Genomic DNA, 24,790 nt, shown 5'->3' with positions numbered 1-24,790 from the left:
GTAATGTATTGCAAATTATCAACATGTGCATGAATAAATTAACCAAAAAGTTGAATGAATAACTTTAAAATGCTATAAAGTAGCAAAACCACAGAAATGTGACTTGACTCATTTTTACCTGAAGATCTATCAATAGCAAAATGTCCCTCATCATTGCCACCAATAATACTGAAGGCTAGGACCCCATTACCACTGTTATCCACATTACTATCAGCATCTGTGGCAATAATATGTGTCACAGGAAAACCACTGGGACCCACTGTTTCATTCTCAAAGACAGAATAAGAAGAATTTCCTTTGAACACAGGATTGTTGTCATTTACGTCAATCACATAGAGCCAAGCGGTAACTGTCGCTTTCTGTTCACATCCAACATGACACTGGTCCTCAGCCTGAATCACCATGGACACCTGCTTAACAACCTCATAATCCAACATGGCTGCCACTTTAAGATCTCCAGTTTGTGGATCAATGGTAAACAAAGACATGTCTGGGGTCTGGCTCTGAATGCTGTAGCGGATGGTTCCATTCACTCCAGAATCTTTGTCAGTAGCAGTAAATGTATAAACTGTATATCCAATAGGTAGATTTTCTTTCCTATGAAGGAGAACAGGATCTTTGTCAAACACAGGTGGATTATCATTGGTATCCACCACTTCCACCTCCACACTGATTGTGCTGCTCTTAGGAATGTAAGGAGAGTTATCCACTGCCTTCACAGCTAGGGAATGAGTGGATGCTTCCTCATAATCAACATTCCTGATGCAGTAAATATCCCCAGTGGAAACATTCACAGCAAATACATCAAACACATTTCCTCCAATGATAGAGTATGAGACACGACCATTTTCTCCAGAATCCCAGTCCTTTGCCTCCACTCTACCTATGACAGACCCAGTTTTGAAATTCTCCACCACTTTTATGGTCAAGTTTTGTGAAGAAAAGATGGGTTTGCCATCATTTTCATCTTTAACATGAATGACAAGAGATGAAGAAGTGCTCCTTGCTGGGTTCCCATGATCTTCAGCAACAACTCCCATTACATATCTGTTCTTTTTCTCATAATCAAGAACCTCCAATGTTGTTATCAGACCTGACTTTGGGTGTATGGCAAAATATTTAAGGGCCTCTGCATCTCCATCTACAATCAAGACAGAAATTTCAAAATTTGATAGAGAACATATAATACAAATATGAAATGATCTTTACTATTACAAGTAAGCATATAAACAGAGAACACATACCTGCTGTTAGAGAAAATGATACAGTTCCATTCTCCAAAGCATCATCATCCTTAGCCGAAATATTAAGGACCGATGTTCCTTTGGGTTCATTTTCACTGACTAATGCCTCTATTGGTTGATTATTTAGAAACATGGGGCTGTTGTCATTCAAGTCTCCAACAAAAATCTTGACATTAGCGTAGTCATACTTTTTGGGGTCTCCATGATCACTAGCAATCACAGTGAGGTTATAGAGGTCCTTATCCTCTCGGTCCAGAGAACTGGTGGTGGTGATAGCACCAGACACTGGGTCTATCCTTAGGTGGGCCTCGGGTTGCTCAAACTGATAAAGGATATATGCGTTGTCCCCCGTGTCCTTGTCTGTGGCAGTGGTCTGTCCTACTAAAGTGTTTGCAGCCATATTTTCCAGAATGTAGAATGTAAAGAAAGACTGTTTAAAGACTGGACTATGGTCATTGGCATCTATCACATTGACTGTGACTTGGACAGCTGTGGAGCGGGAGCCCTTCCCATTGTCCCTAGCAATGACAGTTAAAGTGTAGCTATCTCTTTCCTCACGATTGAGTTCTTGTTTGAGGTATATGTATCCTGTTGAAGTGTCTATTCCAAACAAATTTTGGTACATTGTGTCTCTCAAAGAATATGACACAATGTCACCATCTAGATCTGTGGCCTGTATTCTGTCAATGTTGGACTGGATGGCAGCTGACTCACTTACGTTGAAGATATATCGGCTAGCTGAAAAGACTGGTGAATTGTCATTCACATTCAGAACTTTGATGGTCATATTTAGAGTAGAGGTGCGGGGAGATTTTCCTTGATCACTGGCCTCCACATGTAAATGGTACATTGTCACTTGTTCATAGTCCAGAGACTTTTGTAGAGTGATTTCCCCTGATGTGGGGTTGATCCTGAATGTGTTTGAGGAATCTCCTCCTATGTTGTATAATACAGTACCATTCTCACCACTGTCAGGGTCAGTGGCATGAGCGGTATACAGAGTGGTAGAGAGATCCTCGTCCTCCCAAACAGGGATCTGAAGGGAGTTTGTCTGGAACTGTGGACTGTTGTCATTCACATCTGATATTGTGATGTTCACCTGAAAAATACAAATATTCCATAAATAAACGGACCTTTTTTCAGCAGTTCCAAATAATATCCTATATGAGAACAGCTTTAGTGCATACTGCATAATTGTTGTAATTATATTTCCATTCAGTTAGAAGAAGGAAACAGGCAAACCTGAGCTGTGCCAAACGTGGGAGGGTCACCAGCCTCGGCCCTAATGCTGAGGAGGACAAATGGCTGGGACTCGTGGTCCAGGGACTTGGTGCTTGATATCACTCCAGTCCTGTCATTGATGGCAAACAGTCCAGTCTTATCACCAGAGGCAATTGAATATTTCACAACTATTGAAAAAAAGAAAAAAAAATTATAATCAATTTTTTTTATCATACAAAAATGTATATCAAATAAAAAAAAAAATTAAAAACACACTAAAAACATGTAAAATATTCTAGGTTTATGTTCTATGTTTAATTGATCTTTTTGGAAAATGAAATCAAGATGAGCAAAATATTTTCAACATTATGGTGATATCCCTATTGAGATTCTTTAGTTTTATTACCTGGTGTCACCCCATTGATAGGTTGAACTGTAGCATGTATGGTTCCCACAGTAGTTCCATGGACAGTGTCCTCAGGTACAGAGAAGCTATAGGTCAGGTTACCAAACACTGGTGGGTGGGAATTCTGTCCCGTGATACTGACATAGACATGGGCAGGGATTTTAGATGTCAGACCCCCACCATCTGTTCCAGTTACCTCCAAGGTGTAGACTTTTTCTTCTGAGGGCAGGGAAGAAGCCAGATAGATACGACCTATAAAAACAAAATTATCAAATCTTGTTAGATTTATTAAATCAAATTAGATTTCACATTGTCTTTGTTTTTCATCAACATCATATGTAAGTGACTTGAAATATTGCAATATCATAAATTTACAATAATCTTTATGAATACCAGGTTGGAAATAAATAGAATGTTTCTTTAGATTATCAGAATCAGTAATGTGTTTACTCAGATTTGTGACTGATCACTGATCTGATAAAATAGTCAAGATTGGGTGCATTGAATTTAAGTATATATCATTAATTTATCAAATTTATGGTTTCTTCATCATGGAGTATACCTGAATTGGTTGTGATACTGAAGTAGCCCCTGTCATTGCCAGCGGTAATACTGTACTGAACACTCCCGTCACTGCCACTATCAGGGTCCTGGGCCTGAACCCTCACGATGGTGGTCCCCGCCTGGGCTTCAGACAGATCCACATTAATGCTGTAGTTCTGTGGGTAAAACTCAGGGTGATTGTCATTGACATCAGTAAGGCTGACCTTCACTACAGCACTGCTCTCAAGGTTACCTATAAATAACAAATAATGTGTGATTACCTCAGTATGTGTCTGTAAGATGTCAGTCCATAAAAATGTCAATTTATCTTCACTACATTGTGGTTCTTTCTGTTAATGTGGTCACAAAAAAATAAACCTAAAGCCAAAAGCCAAAAAAACAGAGTGTGATATTAACAATGCTTGTGGGGGTTTTTTTGCCATAGAGAAACAAAATTTGATCTTACCAGCATCTTTTGCAAAAACTGTGAATTCATGGCTTTGTTTGGTCTCAAAGTCAAGAGCCTGTCTAACACAGATTTGTCCACTGGTGGTGCTCACATTAAAGTTCTGGGAGACCGAGGAATTGTCTAGACGGTATTGAATCAAATTCTGGATTCTACCCTGACAATCTGGATCATTTGCAGAGACCTAAAACAAAAGATAGTTAGCTTGAATGTGACAAAATCTTTCCTCCAAAAAAAAATTCACTTTGTTATTGAAAGTTGGTTAAATGAAATTATTTATACTGAAATGTTGACACTCTTTATCATAAAGAGGAGTGCACAAAGAAATCATCCGGCTTTCTAATTTTTACAAATATTTGCTTTCTTGTTCATGCTTTTAAGATGAAAAATGTCAGCGACCCTTTCACATTTCAGTAACACCCTTGCCTCCATTCAAAGATGTTAAAAGCAGTTCAGTTTACCTCTCCAAGGTAAGGAGGACAGGGGGACAATTCATGGAGCCATCAAAATCAGACATACTGACAGAAAAAATAAACATTATCGAACATTCCACCCATCTTATTTGAATTGAGGGAACCACAAAATAAAGTGTAAAGTGGAGTAAAATTAAAGTTAATGGCCAGAGAAGGGATATACCCATTATCCAGTTATAACTAGGAGCTATATACTGAGATTTAATGTCCTTCATCACAATCCTCAGGTCTTTTAAGGTGATAGGTGTCATTATGTAGTTTGGTTTCAGGTGAACAAAGACTCAGTGTGTATTGCTGACAATAAGACAGATTGTACTCCCAATCTTAACTTCCATGACATCACTCTTAACTCGGAGTCTTTATCACAGAGTTCAGGCCCCTGTGTCCACAAACAGCTCTGCAAAATCTGACAGTGGTCCAATTACCTCATCCATCAGATTTTGCATTCCTTTCTATCATACAATCAATGAACACATTTAATTCAGCAGGCTCTTAAAATACTGGTATCTTTTTGATTTGTCATGATTATTGATTGCCTCAACATTATCAGATCATATTCTGACTTTTACCGTTAGTTTTTCACTTTAACAGCAAAAACTGACTTAAGTCTCAATTACCCAATTACAGTTCAGCAATAGGTAGATAAGAGATCATTCTGAAGCTTTTTGTATTCAACGTTTTGGCAGGACTTTTATGGATAATGGGGGAAGACGTTGGAGGTAGCTCTGGTAATTGTGAAATGCTAATCCTGTTATTACCTACAACCTTGAGTCTGCTTGTACCTCAATATCAACTCTCTTTCACAAAACAAAACCAACAAAGTCATTATACCTTCATTACTTCAAATTTAGTCTTTGTGGTTGATTTTAAACAATGATAAACATTTTGGCAACAAATGGACATTCCACTGGCTTGACAACAAACGTATTCTATAGTTACACCTGATTAGGCTGTAAAAGGATCTGACATTCTGCACTTATGTGTGAAAAAAGTCAAATGCACATTCATTCCAAAATATTTGGTGTGATTAAAAGAATCTCCAAATAAATGAGATTTCTCATAAAATGTAATGGTTAAATATGTCAGGAAGCTGATATATACATCATCAATCTCAAGGGAGATAAATCAGTGTCTCCATTAATGGAAGGGAGATAACTCTTCCTTTTGGCTCTGTTTACCATCATTAGGGAGTTCATCACAGAACACAGACATCCATCAGCACCTCTCTATCAGAAGAAGCACTTTCCCATGTCAGACACCAAATTCTCCTCAAAACTTTCCCCTTTTTATGAAAGATTTGGTGATAAATCTTATTGCTTCACATCAACCATCAGAAGGGGTTTCCTTGCCAAAATGGGGATCATTTTTATGAAACCATAGAAAAAAATCAAACACCAGATTGCAAACCCTGTGGTAAATCAGACATCAAATGTTTCCATCAAGGTCTCTAAATTGTTATTATTTTGAATGTTTTACCCATATGATTTTGTTTATGATAAATTTCACAGTAATTTGTTGCACTGATTCAATGAATTGATCTTCTTGGGACTTCTAAAGAATCTTTTAAATTGGTGGATTACAGGAGCATCAACAATGAAGTTTGAAAAAGGATTGTGTACCCTGGCAACCATGGCTTCAATGCAGCCTTAATTTGTTTGGCTTTTTGATGTGATACACTTACATTTTGCAGAGATTATAAACATCTTGAAAATAAAGTATACAGTCTAGAAGTTTTTTTGTACAAAGAACATATGGTTTACAAGTTTGATCCTTTTCCCAAGCTTACAGTGCATGAACAAGGTGTGTTAATAGGAGAATAATTGTATCACAGGTGATCCCTCATTTCCGTACCACTTCTAAAATGATTTATATTCTCTCCAATTTTTGATGTTACATATGTAATTTTCTTTTGAAATACTCTGTGTGCACTGAACCAGTTTATACCCAATTAACAAAAATTGTTCTCTATGATGCATAAGGTTGACAATGGCATGTTAACATGATGTTTTGGGCACACTTCAAGAGCAATATTCAGAATACTTGAGAAATAAAAGCTGTCAAAGAATGCAAAATGTGTGATGGAAGCCAGAAAAATGCCGAAACTGTGAGGAAAATTCACTCCAACCCTCCTCCAACAGCGCAAGGGAAGATGATAGTTTATAGTAAATTACAGATCATTAGTCAAGGGTTGATCTGCAAATGAAGTGGCAGGTCACAGAATTTATAAACAGGCTTTCTAACTTGTGACAGATGTGCAAGAAAAATAAACTCTGAAGTTTTTAATATATCAAAACTTGGTGAGGTTCTAGAGTGAAATATATTAGTATTTGAGTAACATAAAATCACCCCCTACTGACAGGAATTATTTGTATGATCTATATTGATCGTGTACTCAAGCTTAGTCCAGTATTTGTTTTATGTTCTCTGAACATCATATAATGAAATTTACTGGGTGTTTAAATAGGGCTTTTGAAGACACTGATATCTATGTTAAAACTTACAGCATTCCAACAAAAGCCAGATTATTCGTTTTTTGTTCTTTTAATATTTCTGTAAACTGCTTTCAAATTCCTTGGGTAAATTTGGCCGGCATTTGGACACTGTCAAACCGGTTCACCCCAGGCTTTGTATGAAGAATTGATTCGAGGTGTCGATAAATCAATACTATATAGAACAGGTATAAGTTCCTAAACAAGTACTCGTTTAAATCAACTACCAACTTTCCTCATACAGCAATTTTGGTTGGTACTTCTAATATGTGCCATGCTTATATAGAAGGGGAAGTCATTATGGCTGAACTGAAGCCTAGATCTGGGTCTGTCCAATAACAAAGGCTAGCCTGATCCTCTTGTATATAGACCTGAGAAGGAATTACTGGGACTCAGCTACCACTACAACTCTCACCAAATAAAAGATTATCTCTAATCCCAGTGGACTTCATAAATTTACCATTCAATTCTCAATGCAAAGTTAAAAAGTAAATATATATGTACCCATATGGAAATGTATTCAAAACAAATTATAAAATTACTTAAGATGTATTTTAATAATACATTCAATGTTACAGATTTTTATAAATCGGATGTTCTGAGAAATACGATATATTTCACACAGAATATGACTAATATTATCAGTCATGTACATTGTCAACACACTATTGTTTATCGGTAGGTTTAAACTGTAGAGGATGTTTGAGTCTTTTGTGGATTTATCGCCGCATGACCATACCAACTGTTGTTAAAAGATTTCATGGAATGTTTCATTTTCATTGTTTCAAAACTCTACCTAAATTCCTTTAAAACATCAAAATGTTGCATTCAAATTTTGAGTTCCATTTTTAAACCTTCCTGCAAACTGACACCTATTTGCACTCCTGCAATTCTATATTTTCGACACTCTTTATCAGGCTTTCTGCACTTTTCAGATATAGACAGTAATAATGTCAATATTTGTATTGCCTTATCATTTTGAAATATACCAAAACTTGAATACAATTTTTTTTTTAACATTCACGTGAAATAAAAAATGATGATATCAATTTCATGCCTAGGGAATTTGCCATTAGAGACATAAGAAATTCGGCAATATTTAATCTGTCTGTGGTGGTTGTGATTGAGTACCACGTATTTCAGAATTGTTTATTTTAACCATATCTACTTGCACTGCCAGGTATTTCCAAGCTTTTTGGATTCAAAGACATACTAGGTAAATAAATGGGCACTTCACAAAAGCTGTCTTTAGAAAAAAAGACAGATATTTCTTAAACACGAGGACTGCATTACCAAAGATAATTTGCATAGCTCTTTCAATAGCTACCACTTACCCCGCTAGGATATTAACTTTTATTCTGCTGAAGGACATCATTTCTTTAACAAACAACTCATGTGACTTAATGGGCTTGTGTTTAAAAAATCTCTTTTAAGAATTTAATTATTCATCAAATATTGGAAGCTTTAACAGAACTTACAGCATTCCTGTTAAGATTTTCTCTTAAGGGGACACACACTCGATGTCTCCAGTTAATTCCCTTTACAGTGTTAGGGGTATTATTGGTAAGGAAACATTTTACAGACATTTGTTTATTTGAACTTATTTTGTATAAAGGTCTTTGTCTATCTCTGAGTATCAATTGCTTGTGAAATTCTATCCAGGCCAGAAACTTCAGTCAAAAAAAAAAATAATCTCAGAATCACTATTGCATAATTACTGACTGACATCTTGTTTGACAGTTTGTCTTTGGGTATGTGTTTGGTTGGAGGATAACTATTAGAAAAGGACAGGAAGCCTGGACAATGTCCTCAATGAAACCCTGTAATGGTGTGTTAAGGACAAATATTGACTGGGTAATTAAAGCTTAGGTAATCTTGTGACATCAGATAACAAATATTGACTGTTCCTCTCTTCATTTGACACACAGGAATAAACAGAGGTACTGCATGAAAACATGGGGAAGATACCAGGCATACCTGTCCAAATTCTAAGTGCAGTTTCCCAGGTTTTGCGGAAACAATGAAAAAATGTCTGTACAAAATAAACTGTCATATCAACTTCAAAGTATTCATGGATTGCATGTCTAAGTGCAATGTTGCTATAACAGCAAAATCTAAAAATTAGATTATTTCTATAAATGTCATAAATATTTAATGAGTCTTGTACAATAATTAACATGGGAATATCATATTCTGCCAGCAATTGTATACGAAATCAGCTTAAACTGATTGCCATGCAATATTTGTAATCTAAGGTCACATAAATTAAATCACACCTAATGCATAAAATTATGAAGAATATCAATGTTTTTTATAGCAATACCTGGTTCCCTCTAGGAAATATGTTTGACTTATCATTTACATCAGTATTCTCAGCTTAGGTGAGCATTAAACTACTGTTCACAGGATAATAAACTGTTTAGATACAAAGAAACATCATTTTACAACAGAAATAAAAGAAAGCCACAAGACAAAGGCTTAAAACAGTTTATGGTCATCTCCATGCCCAGAGCACTGTCTTTTGTGTTTTACTGATGTAAATTTGCATACTTGGACAGGGTAATGAATATTTCAGAGGAAATGACTTTAAAGTTGTTTGTTACAGACATAACATCATAGCCACAGGCAATGCATTAAAAGTTATTTAAAAAAATAATAATTTCAACTTTGACTCCCAGCAGCGGACAATATACAAGTTTTAGATCAAATCTTTCAAATGAGTTCTGGCCAGAGAGATCCTCTTTTCAACTAAAGCAATATATAGGTCAAATAAAACCTTTCACTGAAATGTTTTTAAAGATGATTTTTATCAATAGAGTAAATTGTTGATAATGGAGTGTGTTTTAATGTGACAAGCAATGGAGATCCGCTGCAAGCAACAAAAGAAGGCTCACTGTTTATGACTTCCATTTACTCTACTCAAAATTCCTCATTCTTAAATATTTTTATTTTCTTTTTTAAACCCTGGCTACCCTGGCTATACAAGATATCATTTTGCCTGTAAGGAGGTTTTTGTGCCTGGTGTAGTCCTCTGAATATCAGTGTGATTTATGATGGAACAGCAATGCATTCACACACTTCTGAAATTCATATATCTAAATTGTCAACATAAGAGTGTGATAAAATGTGCAAAATGGATACATTGCCAACAAAATTCCTTGTCCCTTAATCCTAATTTCAATGCCTGTACAGAAAATTTTATTTCCCTCACCCTTGTAAATGAAACTTTTCAGGATAAAGAACATGCTCAAGTGCCATTTTTTCTGCAAAAGTACCCCGGCAGAGCTTTTATTTCCGCATAAATGAATTTACATGTATATTCAAAATTTACAAATAGTCTGAGTCAATTTCATTTATTCCATCTCAAAGGAAACTTCAAATAAAATAAATGAATAATTTGATGTAACAAAATGCATGAGAATCAATGAAAAAAAAACCTCCAAGATTTTACCTATGCCAAAACTCTGGCCATGACATCTGATTTATGACTTCAAAGTCTATTCAGTTCCTTACATAAAACCACCTATATAACTTACACAGACATAGAAAAATTCTTAATAGTATTTACAAAACAAATCAAATCTCCAGATATCATTGAAAAGAAAAAAGCATGGTCCATTTAGCCTTGTCTTTCATCCTTCTTTACCCCCAGCTGTCAGGGCTGAGAGATCTATAGAACATGTGAAATATACCCTGACACTTCCTCCATAGTTAATGTTCTGAAAATCATTACTGACTGCTGAAATCATTCTATTGCATTGCACCACCCTACCAATAAAGTAGACCCAAAATTCATTCATCTCCTGAAATTATCTGTTTGTCTACCACAGAACCAATATTTTATGCCTAGAAAACTTAACATTTTTACTTTCTACACTTGACAAATAAAATGTTTTCAATTCTTTTCTCCCCAAGATTCTAAATTCCAAACAGACATCCCTATCTGGTGATGTATTTTGATAGCATTACATCTAGACTTAAAAACTATTTTACTGATTACCGGAGAAAGCTAAAACGATTAACCACCCAAGCTTATTTGTCTTAAACCCTAAATGAGGCAACAAGCAAAATTTAAAAGCTTCCAGAGGAAAAGGACAATCGTGAACATGACTAAACAGAGATAGCACAGTGACGACTCAGCCATTCTGGGTGTCTGCGGGTAAACAAGGTGGTCGGAATGCTCCCATGTCTGTCTGAGACACAGGCTGACACACAAACTCTAATGTTAAAAGAAAATGCTAATATGTTAATGTAGTATGGGTTTCCATATCTGAAAATATATGCAACTTTCCACTGGATGTTTCTTATACTTCAGATGGTGGGCATGTCCAGTACAGAACCGTTAGAATTAAGTAAAATTCCACTTAATTATCGCATCTCTATTGATACCAGGGGAAGTGGTTGTGGCCTGTTGTTGGGTTACCATACTGTTTTTTTGAAATGTAAAACATAACCAACGTTTTAAGAAGTTGATATGCAAGATCATTCTTTATAATGTCAACTGTGACTTGATTAAATCTAAATGACGGCCTAACAAGTAAACAGATACTTTCTGTCAAGAAAAGTTGCCCACTTAGAGACGGCAAACCCACTGAAGCTTTTAGCATCTCTGTGACAAAGCCTGGATTTGGGGGCCACTTCTTGCATTACCACAACTGTAAATCTGATAGGTTTGTTGAGGTACATGGCTTATGTATCTATGATTAAAATTCCATAAAATCTCTACGTCTGGCTCCTATAACAGAGCCAGTATACAGAAATAAAACTAATCCACAACACGCAACAAACCAACAAACGGCAGATTCACACCCAGGAGACTACTTAAACCATACAGTCCAATTTTTGGATTAAGTTGCACCTTCTGATTGGAGCAAAATAGACAGGTATTGCCTGTTAAACAATGGGAGATGAAAGACCTTAGCTGTTTTAATGCCCTCATTTCTTCCATATTTCTAGCAAGGGAAATTCAGATTGACCAAAATCTCCCCATTCTGAACATTCCTATGAATTTAAAGATTGAAGTCTTTGGTTAGAGAAGATTTTTCTTTAATATCCCTCCTTAATCGGAATCTTGTTTTCGCACGCAGTGGGTGCTCTTAAGTCTTAAATGGAGAAATATTTTAATCTTATGATCATCCTTAATATTGCTAAATTTTCAATTTTTGTGGGATAAAAGTTTTAAAGTCAATCTTTTCAAATTACTGCCTAGAACATTTGAAATAAAAATTCCCCAGGGTAAAAATGACTGGATTTAAATGAATCATATTGGCTGTGAAGCCAAACGTTTTTAATCTAATTGCCTAATCTTCAGTGAACTGCAGTTTGGATGAAAAAAGTTTTTGTAAGCATAATAGCATATTAAAATGATTGAAGGTTGCCGCTGTATACATATAATTGAGGGTATGCTATCAGCACTAAGTGCTAAATCACTGGTTCTAATAGATTCACATATTCATGTAAATGTGTTAAGCACAGGGGTTCATTATAAGTTTCTGGTAGTCAAAATTTTGACTGTATTTTGAAAGTAATAAAGCTTAAAATGCACTCTCTATAGAGGTAAAATTGTAACATTTACTTGTAATACCTCGCATACACAAATATTTCAGATACTCACAATGCCACACTTTAAAATTTGTCAGGATACTGTTTTTACTGATTTTGTTATACTAAAAATACAATTGTTTCAAAGTTTCACAGATTTTTTGTTATTTAACACAAAGAAAAAGAAGACAGTTTTACTTTTGTTCAATCTCAAATGAACAAGGAACACACATACACTTAGTAATAACACATTCTGATATTAGGTTAATTTCATAAACTGTGGCCCTGTAATCTAACGTCCCCTAAATCTTTCCTGGTTTACATTTGATCAGGTTTAGTGATTGGGAGGAATTTTTTGGAAATGTGAGGTTGGATCGAGAGAGGTACCCTGTAATTATCTTCCTAAATATCATTCCCAAAAGTTCTTTATTCTATTGATCACTCATAGTGAAATACGGCAGAGAGATTTTTATCTACCCAAGACAAATATTAAAGCCATAAAGCACCCGAGGCCTCACAAAGGCATAACAGAATTGGCAATCACTTGTGACATTTGTACGCATTTGGACATTGCAACTACTGGAGAAAGGTGTGAACCATGTGCATGCCCCGGCAGGTGCCCCCCTTTACTCTGTAAGGTGCCCACCTTATCGGACCATGTAAATTATCCAAGTCTATTAAAGGCAAGTCTGTCATGGGTTTTAACTGTCTGAGGACTTGGAATGCTGTAACATGGTCCACTATGTACTAGTAACAGGTGTTGACATCTCTCTTTAAGTGGGTACTCTAATAGTACTAATCTAATTCTATGGTCCCTGTCATAACTCTAAATTCTGAAACACCAATCCTTGTGAATTATAGTCTCTCATGTAATCAGAAATCAAACAGCTACTCAAGATAAATGGCAAATACCCTGGTATGTATAGAAAGAGATAATAAAATAGTAACGCCTAAGGTTTATATACTAGTCATCACTGTTGAAATGTATTCCTGTACGCATTTTTTTTTTTGCAAGAATTCATACCAATAAAGTTAATATCTCTGCATCTTTCTCTCTGATTATTAATTTCTGTTCAGGCAAATGCTGTGGTTCAGATAATATGTGTTTATTACCGAGTTTACGCAAAAAAAATCTGTTTCTTGATTTCAAAACGATTCTACCAAAACAACTAATTCAGAGTGCTTTAAATACAATCGAGTTCCAGTATGCCAAAGGAGTTCCATCATCTCCATGCAAAAACTTCTTCCAAAATGTATATGGAAAATATAATTTGTGCCAACAAAACTCTCGATCACCTCCTTTATTTTAACTGACTAGTCCTTACAAAACCATTGTAAAATCAAAGTTACTTATCAAAAAGATGATTGAATTAAGATAAATCACGTCTTCCCAATATAAACCTCTCATTTGTCACTGAAAGAGTTATCTAAAACTTGTCAGCAAAAATGCATTACCTATTGCTTTAAACATCTTATTCTTACCAAAAAACAGAATGTGACAATTACAACAGAATTTAATGGGTGACATAATTTTTTTTATGGAGGACAGCTCAGTAGTTTTCATGTACTCAGGATTTTTTCATGGCATGGGTCACTGTAAATCCTGTCTAGCTCGCAGTGACACATCAAAATTTTGCCATAAAACTCATACTGCATGCCCCTAAAAGGACACCATGAAGTCAGATATAAAACAGTAACCAGGTCCTTGTCTTGACAGGTATGTATTGATAGTAATCTCCTATACAAGCATCAGCTTCCCATTCATCATTTTACTAATTTCTCCATATCCTTTCACAATGAATTCTGCTGAGTCAAAAGCAAACAATTGGTGGATACTAAATTTATGGATTAACAACTGCATCAGAAAGAAAAGGAAATGACTGCTGAAAGCAGAGAAAGCATATTGTTTCCAGTCATAAAAAGCATGTCCTTGACTTCATCATCTTTTGTAATGTTGGAATCTTGCCTTTTTCTTTCCACAATATTGTCAATATGATAGTGTAATGGAAGCTTTACATATATATTATCAAAGCAGTTCTCAGATCACACGCACCAGCCACACAAAATTCAACCGACATTCTAATATTTGCACATGTAAAATTGTTGAAACCTATACATGCATTGTCAAAAATTGAAATATGTCTGCCTCATTTAACAAACATAATCGAGTGAAGTTGGAGATGGCTAAATATCTTACTGATCTCTTTCAAGCTTCTGAATAATAAGGTATAAGATATTCCGACCGGTGTGAGAACAATATGAACTAAAGGCAAATCAAGACGTTTTTTCAGGCATACAAATGAGAGTGTCACATGTCTTACAAAACAAGAGCTGTATTTGTGTGCAGAATATGGAGAGCTTTTGTGACACTGCTCATTATAGCTTGAGCTTATAAGCTATATCTAATATCTGATCTGGCCATCATCGAGACTTTGTCAATGATACATATGGCAGATTGAATTTCAATCAGCGACCTTTAAGAGAATCTGTCGAGAACCTGCCTGGCATCCAAATCTCTGTTAAAAGGGTCATTTAGTATAAACGTCCAAATATCTCCTAACTACTGAGCTGTATATCTCAAATAATACATTATGCATACAAAATGAATTATTCAGCTGGAATCTGTAAAACTGCAACCAACCACAGCATAATTAGCTTTCAACATTATAACATCTGAATTTCCTCAGATCTTGATACAGGGTGTGAATTACATCAAAAAATACTTTATTCATGTAAGGACTAAGGGCACACTTTTTGGTTACTTTCACATAATAAAAAAAAATAATAATAATAAAAAAAAAATAAATACAAACTAATTGATTTTTTAAATCCCTCAACCTCTTTTATCGGTACTACATGTACTATATTTCATTTTCAAATAACATAACTATATATAATTAAGCAAACTTGATTTTTTCACAACTTAAACAAAATATCAGTAGTGTCTGCAGACAGAGATCATCGGCCATTTGTTGACCTTAACCATGTTAACTGGACACCTATCTTGATGACCATCTAATAAACCCTACATCTTTTAGATCCTCAGGTTCTCCTAACATTATCTATGTGACAAAGAAAAAAAGGATTTAGGGAGTTATGAACACACCACTAACCAACTCAGTGTGAATTTTATGGAGGCTGGCCACAAAGTGATTACTCTGTGACATGCTTCCCCATGTGTAACCCAAAAGAGCAATTTGTTTGAGCAGCCCTCTTATAGAATAATGTTCCTAATAGGATTGGGGGGATTAACCCATCACTGGGACCTTTAGCTCCTAGAGACCATGCAACTTTACTAAGCCACCACTGGAAATTCAGCATAACTGCATATTTTAATATAAATGTTAAATCCTGCAAAAACTATATGCTATACAAGATTCAATGGCATCTTTTTTCCCCCCATCTCAACCCCCTCAATTTCAGAAATTTACTGAGTAACTAGTAAATTTATATAAATATTTTAACAAATATTTTAAAGATGCTTTCATGACAAAATATGTTGATGATCAAGTGTCCACACAACAACTTGATTTTCAAAGGAAAAAATGCATTGATATTAAAACTCTTTTCAACCTAAATTTCTACCTTGATTAATGCAATATAGATATACATTGGTATCACATACTTTCTCAACAGGACCTCTCTGCCTCAATCAAATGGATCTTTTGTTGCACAAATAATGCAGGCAATAAAATCACAGGAAGTCTAGACCAGACTAAGGTTAATTACCAAACTGCCCCTATTAAGGAAAGGGTTCTCATTCTGAATTTTATTCAATGAACCGCCTTTGCCTTTTGAAATACTTTTTAAACAAAATAAATGCATAGACCCATTTAGCCATTGCCATGGCTGCAGAAAAGGTGAAGAAAAGAATTTTAAGAGAGACAGAAAATTTATCGTAGTTTGAGAAATTTTATGTTTGTATTAAATCAGTCAGAAAGGTCTGTTGTCTGAGTTCCCGTAAAATTGATTTTTCAGCCGATTTGAAGAATATTCGATATTGACAAAGGCATGGACAAACATGGTCAAATGGACTAGGGAAGAACTGACCGCGATCTGAATAATGGAAACAACAGGAGGGAATGCTGGGAGCCGGGCACCTGGTAATTTACGTCGTTTGTCATCCGTCACGGCTTCATCTTTCATCTGACTCTACCTGGACAAATGTCTAATGCACATGTGTATGCCATTAATTTTACGATGGTGAATAAGCAAGTAAACAAAGAGTCCTGTCAAGCATTATAACAAACTCATGACAAATATATTTACAGGTTTTGAAGTGTATGCTCTTCTGTATTAATTCACAATCACAGTGTTTTGCAATAAAAACAAAACAAAACATTTAGTTTAAATTTACTAGTGTAATTACAGCTGAACTCTGGTATCTCGAACACAGATATTTCAAATGCCACGGATATGTCAAAGTGATTTCGAAGTCCCCAAAATTTTTTCTTCATATATTTTACCCTCAATATCTCAAATCCTTGGATATCTGAGTTTTTTTTTATCAGTCCCTTTGAGTCTGAGATAACAAGGTTTGACTGTATATGTTCAAGTATTTACCATTAATATAACTGTAATCGAATCTATTAAGTGGTGGCAAATCAGCAAATAAACTTTAATAGTTTAATTAGCACTCTTATTCTGATTTTTTGGCTCAAAATATTAAAGATAGGTACAGGATCATTACCCCCTCAGTTAAGTGACCATATGCATATTTAAATGTTTCAAATATGAATCACTATGTTGTATTCAAATTACATGAGTATAACCCTGAAAATGTAACAGAAATTTGAGGTTTAAATAAAATTCTTTTGAGGTACATTTTTTCCCAAAAAGGTTTTCTATTAAACCACATTTTAAAAATTTTAGGAAGAAAGTGTTTAAGGGGTCTCATTGCACATTGTATACAGCTCACAATTAGCTGTCAATATATTTTTATCTACCTATTGATCACACTCTTTGATTTGAGGAAATCGGTCACCAAGTACTAACTATAATACATGCTTAGAAATTTGATAATTAATGATACTCATTAAGGAGAGTTTCTATTGTGTAGGTGTCTTGCTGAGAACATGAAGTCATCATTATCGCCTGTATAATCAGTATTTGTTACCTAGTTGACTTCTGTTTTGTTATTTACTGCAGGCCCCTATGATAAAAGGTTTGATTATAGGGGTTGACATAATGAATTCTCCCCAAGTCCATGACTGCACCTGGGCGACCCCTTAACTAAAAAGTACACTTTCAACTGTTGGACAATTTCAATAAAAATTACCAAAGTTTGTATTAACATGATTAAAACTCTTAAATGCCCACACAAAAGAAAATAAACAAAGGGGCTACACTGGTTAAGCCTTTTCCTTTCTTTCCTGTAAAACACTAAAGGATTAAATATAATGGACATAATAATTTTTGTGTAATACCATTCCAAGTGAATTGGAGAGCTAAATGTCAAAAATTTGATTATGTTAGACTGCCCAATACTTGGGAGAGGCCCAAACTACACGATTCCTGTTTTTTTGGTGACCAAGGACAGTCAGACCATATTGGTCACCCCTCACGGTGAGACACCATTTCTCTGTAATGCGGAATCCATGTTTGCTCCACTGGATGTACCCCTTTATCCCTAGTGTCAACAGAATATTTGTACGGGGATTATTGCTTGGGTCTCTCTATGGAAGACATTCCTTCAACAAAGACATAATGTGAACAAATTAAAATCCTTTCTGTACACAACTCAATGCTTTTCTTCTGCATGTGTGGATAAAATCTTTGAAACATGTTTGGTAGCAGTTAATATACACAAGTTATTCTTTGAACTGCCAAGTAAAACATTCACATGATTAAATGAGCCTAGTTTAAGCAAAAGAGATGTTGTCCAAAAGGAAAATTCAGTCTAAATATAGTAAATAAAACATTTCAAGTTCTATTTTGCCTTTAATTCTAATATCTTCCTGAACACTTGTTTCCAAAAGTGGAAACCACTTTTACATTAGTTTGTTATCCAAAAATAAAAATCTTTTGGTGTTCTTTCACATTAAGTAACAATCATTGCTTTTTAAGGAACTGATTTTCATTCATCATGGTCATATATGTGTATGTTTTAGTAGTTAATTATGGATTGTGTCACATTTTTTACAGTACTTCATGATGGTCGCATTGACCCATTATAGCCATTTCTACACATGTTCTATTGTTTCTCTGTCATACTAGCCTCTCTCTTGGTGCTTCATATAGACTGCAGTAGATGACAGCTACTGCCCCTAGGGTCAGATTAAAACCACCGTCCCACCTTTTTACCAATTCACCACGATCAAAGTGCCTTGTAAGGAAAACAACTAATGTGACCAAAGAGACTCTTTTTCCTCAACTTCAAAGCATGGCTCTTCATGTTAGCAGGGAAACATCAGGGTGTAGCCTCTCTTACAAGCTAAAAATCCATTCACTATAACAGTCATGAAGTCATCAGCGACTGTAAGTGTTAGACTAAACAAATCAATTGATTCTAATCAACCACACTCCATCAGCTAGACTTTGTCCTTAGCTGATCTTGCCATACAACATGTAAAAGCCAGGCAACTAATTTAATTAAAGAATTATTACTGATATAGGGTAAACGTGTATTTTTCCTCTATGAAGAGTTCTTTTTATTTTCCCTTTACACACAAAATAATCAAACAAATGCAGGTGTCTGTGTAAGGATTCTATTAAATCTAGAGAGAGGAAAATCAACATTCAACAGAACACTACCAGGCCATTCATCAGGCTTTCCAAAATAATCCATCTTACTTCAAAACCCAGCTGTTTGCACTTTTTCAATCATTTGTTAAATTTTTACATTTCCTTGGGGCACACTGGTTTGCAATGAAAATAAAGGGGGAAAATTCTGCATGATAATTTTTGATTCAATATAATAAATCAAATATAAACTAATCCACAAGATAGTCAATTAAGAAACTTACCGTCAAGATACAGAAACCCACAGCTACATTTTCAGGAACCATGGCCTCATAGTAGGACCTCTCAAAGACTGGTTCAAGGTCGTTGATATCATCAATGGTGATACTGACGGTGGCGGTGGATGATTGGGGTGGACTTCCATGATCTGTCGCAATCACAGTAATCCAGGGGTTTGAATTGTGCTCACAGTCAATGTTCGAACTACTCTTAGTGGTGATCAACCCAGTTGAACTATCAATTTGAAACCAATCTGAGTCGGATGAAGGATTGGATATTATGCTGTAACTGATACGAGCATTTTCTCCGAGGTCAGGGTCACTGGCTGTAACCCTGACAACAGATGAACCAGCAGGTGCTTGTTCAGGAACTGAAGCAGTGTAGATAGTTTTTGTGAACTTTGGGGCATTGTCATTTACATCCTCTACTATCAGTGTAAAAGATTTACTTGCAAACAAAGGTGGTCCACTTGGGCCTGAGTCTTCGGCTGTAATTGTCAGGTTGTAATTAGCATAGCTTTCTCTATCCAGGGGTTTTAAGATTTTAATGCGGTATACCACCCTGTCATCTGTCACAAGGCCGAAATATCCCTTGTCTCCTTGCAGTGTAACGTTAACATTGGCATAGTAATTGTTTGGGGAATCGGGGTCACTGACAGAGATGCGAGCGATGTAGTCCCCCACTGTTGCGTTTTCAAATGTTTTGTTATCTTTTATCAGGTAAACAAGATTAATGTTTGCTGGTTGTTCATTAACATTTGTGATGTTAACTTCTACCACTGCATTTGATTCTAAAGTTTGGGAACCATTGTCTCTTGCAATCACAGATAACTCGTAATGTTTTTGACGCTCGTAGTCCACTTGTTTGTTGATTCTAATGATACCCGTATTTTGCTCAATGATAAAATGTTCCTCTGGATCTCGCTGCCGATCCAGTAGATAAGTAATCTTCCCATTTTCCCCAGAATCAATGTCTGTAGCACTGACCTTTACAATACTAGCCCCAATCTGAATACTTTCAGGTATAACTGTCGAGTATTTCGTGTGTGTAAATTCAGGAGCATTATCATTGGCATCAACAACACTAACATTTACCAAAATATTCGCTGTATGTCGAGGATTTCCCCCATCAGTTACTTGAATGATCAAACTATATTCTTTCACACCATTATCATAATCTAACTTTCCATTTAATACCAAGTCCAAATACAATGTTGCTGATGGTAATCTTGATTCCAGTTTGAACATATTGTCTTGATTTCCACTCACAATGGTGGCAGTATTTTGGACAGAATTGATCCCAATGTCCTTATCTTTCACACTACCAATGTGGACTTTGCTTCCATTGGGGGACATTTCTGAGAGAGACAGGGATTTGCTGCCACTTGGAAAATATGGCACATTGTCATTTGTGTCAATGACATTTATCCTAATCTGAATAGTCGTCATTCCACCCGGATGAAAAGATAGTACCACAATTTCATAGTTTGATTTTGTCTCTCTGTCCAACTTCCGGGCAGTGCGGATTAGTCCGGACTGGGTATCCAGACTGATGTCATCTGAAGTTTGCATTGGGGTGTAAGGTGGTGGATAAGCAGTCACATTGATTTGTCCTATGAAAGTTAATGGAGCCTGTTCTTCAATGACATCAAACTTCAGCGTCACTTCCCCCTGGCTTTGTACTGCTGACACGAAGGTCAGCAGCAGCAACACACAGTTGTTATTCCAAGGTTTCATTCTGATGCATGAGCATGATCAAATGCCTTCACTTCTTCTAAAAATGTTAAAATACTTTCGTCTCAGTCCTCGATTCAGTGCGAAGCCATAGTGAGCAACGACCTGAACTTCACCACTTTTTCACGAAATAAGCCACACTACTCATGTTTAAATTGTTGCAATTGTCAAAATCAGCTCAACAAAATTGTCGAAAATTCATTAAATGTTTAAAATAGATAGCCTTTGAATATCATGAACCATTTTCTCCGCGGGAGACAAAAGGACTAATTGCAAACCTTACCATTACACAGTAAATAAGACAACACGCTGAGCCGACTACCTGTCCAAACGTAAACTCCAATATTTCTACACCTGTAATATCTTAAAACAACACTTTCACACAGAGAATGTCTGTGTCTTTCCATTAGGATACCGACACAATTCAAATTTCCTATTACACACTACATTTTTACTCTTTTCTCCTCAGTCGATTCAGTAACGTGGTTGTGTTGTCTCAGTCCGACTTGAAATCTACTGCAGTTTCTAAGTTTATCTCGATCGAGCCTCGTTTTGGATTTTAATCCACAAGCGGTACCTACACAGGTAATTTAGCTCGCCAAACGGTGTGTAAACATTGAGCCCTTTTAAAAAAAGAAGAAAAGGATTTTAGTAAACAATAGAATGCAATCATCACAAGTCAACTAAAGTGACGCACCCATATGTAAAATAAAACAGGGTGCATGCAGTTAGATTCAATATGAAAACGACAGGATTTTCATCGAAATGAAATTATTTTTCCTTTTTTTTCAGTCTTATAGGCAAACTAAGTTCTAGCCCCCTCCTTTTGGAAAAAAAAAATAGTTTGAACAAGTACACTATATAAATCTATTCATGAATCACATTCGTAAAATTATAGCTGCATATCATAATCAATTAGCTCTCTGAATTTCTTTTTTTTTTTTTTTTTTTGCAGACCATCGAGCTACAGCACTTGTTTCGGTAACATTTTTTAACTCATAGTATAATAAAAACACGGGTTAAAAACTTTATTACCGAATCAAGTGCCTGTGATCTGCAGCTAACGTGAAAAATACATGAATTTACTAGATCTAAATTTATCTTTTTTTTTTTAAATACTGATTTTTAATGTATCTTTAAGTTTATGTTATTTATGTCCAATCAATATATGTTCATATACCAGTATACATTCCACAATTTTATAATTGATGCTAAATGTTGTATTTTTAATATATTTCACTGAAGATACCACGGGCTCTTGTTTTTTGTAATATTTTTTACCCCATAGTATAATTAGTAATTATAATATGGGAAATATTTTTTTTTTACAGAACAAGTGCCTGTGGAAGACATACCCCCTTTCGGTAAATACGAATAAGATTGCTAGAGTTGTCATTCCTAGGGGGCGATCAAAATATAAATGCTAGCCTCATGCGCGGATCTAGGACTTTGTCAGGAGGGTGGGTGGGTCCATCCTCAGTACCCCCCGAAAAAAATCCAACTTAGGAATTCTTTAAACTTGTTTAAACCCCAAAATCCCAAATTTCATCGGGGGTGGGTAGGTAGGGTGGGGTAGGGGTAGGAGAAGTCGCCAAGTCTCTCCTTACCATTCCATTTTACTTTTTTGTACATGTATATGTTAACTAACTTCGAAAATTTGCATCTGTTTTTATACCTTACACATCCGTATTTTATATTATATTATATTATATTATATTATATTATATTATATTATATTATATTATATATATATATATATATATATATATATATATATATATATATATATATATATATATATATATATATATATATATATATATATATATATATATATATATATATATATTAAAAAAGTGAAATATAAATTGAATAAAAAACAATTAAATCATAATAAAAATCCGTTTAGAAAATCTTTCACCAACAACTTTTATATGTTATCAATAAGGGATTTTTATTCAATTTCAATTTATTTATTGATTCACCAAACATGTCGGCATACAACCATGTAACATACAAAATGAAAAAATACAGTGTGTTTTCAGATTACTGAAACACATACTAAAGTACATACATACATGCAAGTGTACAAATCAGTACAAATCAGTGAAGTCAACTACGTTTACAATTTGAAGTTATACATAATCAGTATGCAAATAGTATAAACAGTGTAATATGGACAGAGATGAACTAATTAAAGCATAAAAATATATATTACTAGATGAAATCCCGCGCAAGCGCGGGGAATTGAATTTATACCACTACCGACAGAAAAAATCCAATAATATATATATTGTAGTTTCTACTGACAGCCTACAGGCTTACAGCAGGAAGAAATACTTTGTTCAAAATCCCTCATGAAGTAGAAGTACGTCTCCACCCCCTCCCCCTTTGTAAAACTTAAATAACAATTTCATTAATTGACGTTTATTGTGAAAACTGTTATATACTATGTTATGGATATTGTATATACTGTGTTATGGATATTGTACTTCAGATACTCTTATTTCATTTCCGTCAAGAAATGCACATTTTACTGAGAAATTGATTTTTTTGGTAAAAATTATCAGGTACTTCGGTCTTGGTTTATAAATATGTATATACCTTATTGATATGTAAAAACTGTACCTTACCTCTTTTTTTACATATCAATAAGGTACATACATATTTATAATCCAAGACCCTAGTACATGTGTAAAAATTAGCTTTTTTACAACGCCCTATGAATGCACTGGCGGATTTAGAGGGGGGGGGGGGCAGCCCTCCTCCCATTTTGTGTCCAAAATATACATAAAATTTAATAAATCTGTGTCTGTGGGCCCCTACCCCAACCCAAACTGGTCGCCCCTCCCCCCTTTCAAAATTCCTAGATCCGCCACTGGATTAGGCCGAGTATTTGATACAAAAGACTGTTTTCCGAAAAAAAAAAACTGAAATGTATTGATTTAAGTACAAAAATTTACAGCATAATTGTATTTGAACAATGCCTTGTTCATTAATTTTCTCTTTTTATGTAAGCAGGTTTATTACGAATTTAAAAGTCCAAATTGTACTTCGGGTTCGTTGCCACGATGCTCTCAGTGAGGAATATATACAAATTTTACCGATAAATTTATTAGGAAAACCTACTAAATATATGTAATAGTCTTTCGATATATAAATATATTCACAACTTACAGTTTTATTAATGATTTACCATTATTTCAATGACCATTCACACAAAAGTTTTTTTATGTTAAAGCAGCTATTTTAATTTCTTTTTAACATCGGGCTCGATGCTATATGATGTTCTAGAAGCTTCCGTCAATATTACGATCGGTGAAAGACAAAAATAATTTGCACGTTTTCCTTTTTAATCGGTTATCACAACTTATTTCTTTTATATCATTTAAATCAAGTTTTGATTGAATAATTCAGTAATGACGTTTAATGAAATAAATAAACGATTGCTTGTTGCCAGTTTCATTAAAAATTGCCAGTAACTTAGATCCGCCAACCGGAAACGCCACCGTACTCACGTTTTTGCTATTTCATGGCTGTTAATAGAAAATAAAAGTAAACTTTTAATTTAATGTACGATACTTACGATGCAAGTGAAATCTAAATATAGTTTACGGACATCATCTTGTATCTAGTGTATTGTCAGAGGAGTAAGTAAGAACTCTGGTGCACCCGTTTCGGAGTTTATTTGCAAAATTTATTAATTTATAAGTA

The 24,790-nt window shown here is 35.0% G+C and overlaps 1 protein-coding gene across 1 annotated transcript in view; it reads right to left on the bottom strand.

Moving 5' to 3' along the window:
- Nucleotides 1–21,151, bottom strand: part of LOC133173027 (protein dachsous-like) — a 31,001-nt gene extending 9,850 nt beyond the window's left edge. The window contains exons 1-7 of the mRNA XM_061307907.1: nt 19,349–21,151; nt 3,881–4,064; nt 3,434–3,667; nt 2,872–3,123; nt 2,487–2,653; nt 1,245–2,343; nt 119–1,141 (exon numbers count right to left, since the gene is read on the bottom strand). Coding sequence (XP_061163891.1) covers nt 119–1,141; nt 1,245–2,343; nt 2,487–2,653; nt 2,872–3,123; nt 3,434–3,667; nt 3,881–4,064; nt 19,349–21,079 — 4,690 coding nt within the window. The 5' untranslated portion in view covers nt 21,080–21,151. The remainder of the gene's footprint in view (nt 1–118; nt 1,142–1,244; nt 2,344–2,486; nt 2,654–2,871; nt 3,124–3,433; nt 3,668–3,880; nt 4,065–19,348) is intronic.
- Nucleotides 21,152–24,790: the final 3,639 nt, after the last annotated feature.

Source organism: Saccostrea echinata, unplaced genomic scaffold, assembly GCF_033153115.1.
Source record: "Saccostrea echinata isolate AGI-Se365-2 ecotype Australia unplaced genomic scaffold, CSIRO_AGI_Sech_v1 ptg000056l, whole genome shotgun sequence".
Taxonomy (NCBI): domain Eukaryota; kingdom Metazoa; phylum Mollusca; class Bivalvia; order Ostreida; family Ostreidae; genus Saccostrea; species Saccostrea echinata.
The sequence above is the reverse complement of the archived record's forward strand: the minus strand, read 5'-3'. Positions and strand labels throughout refer to the sequence as shown.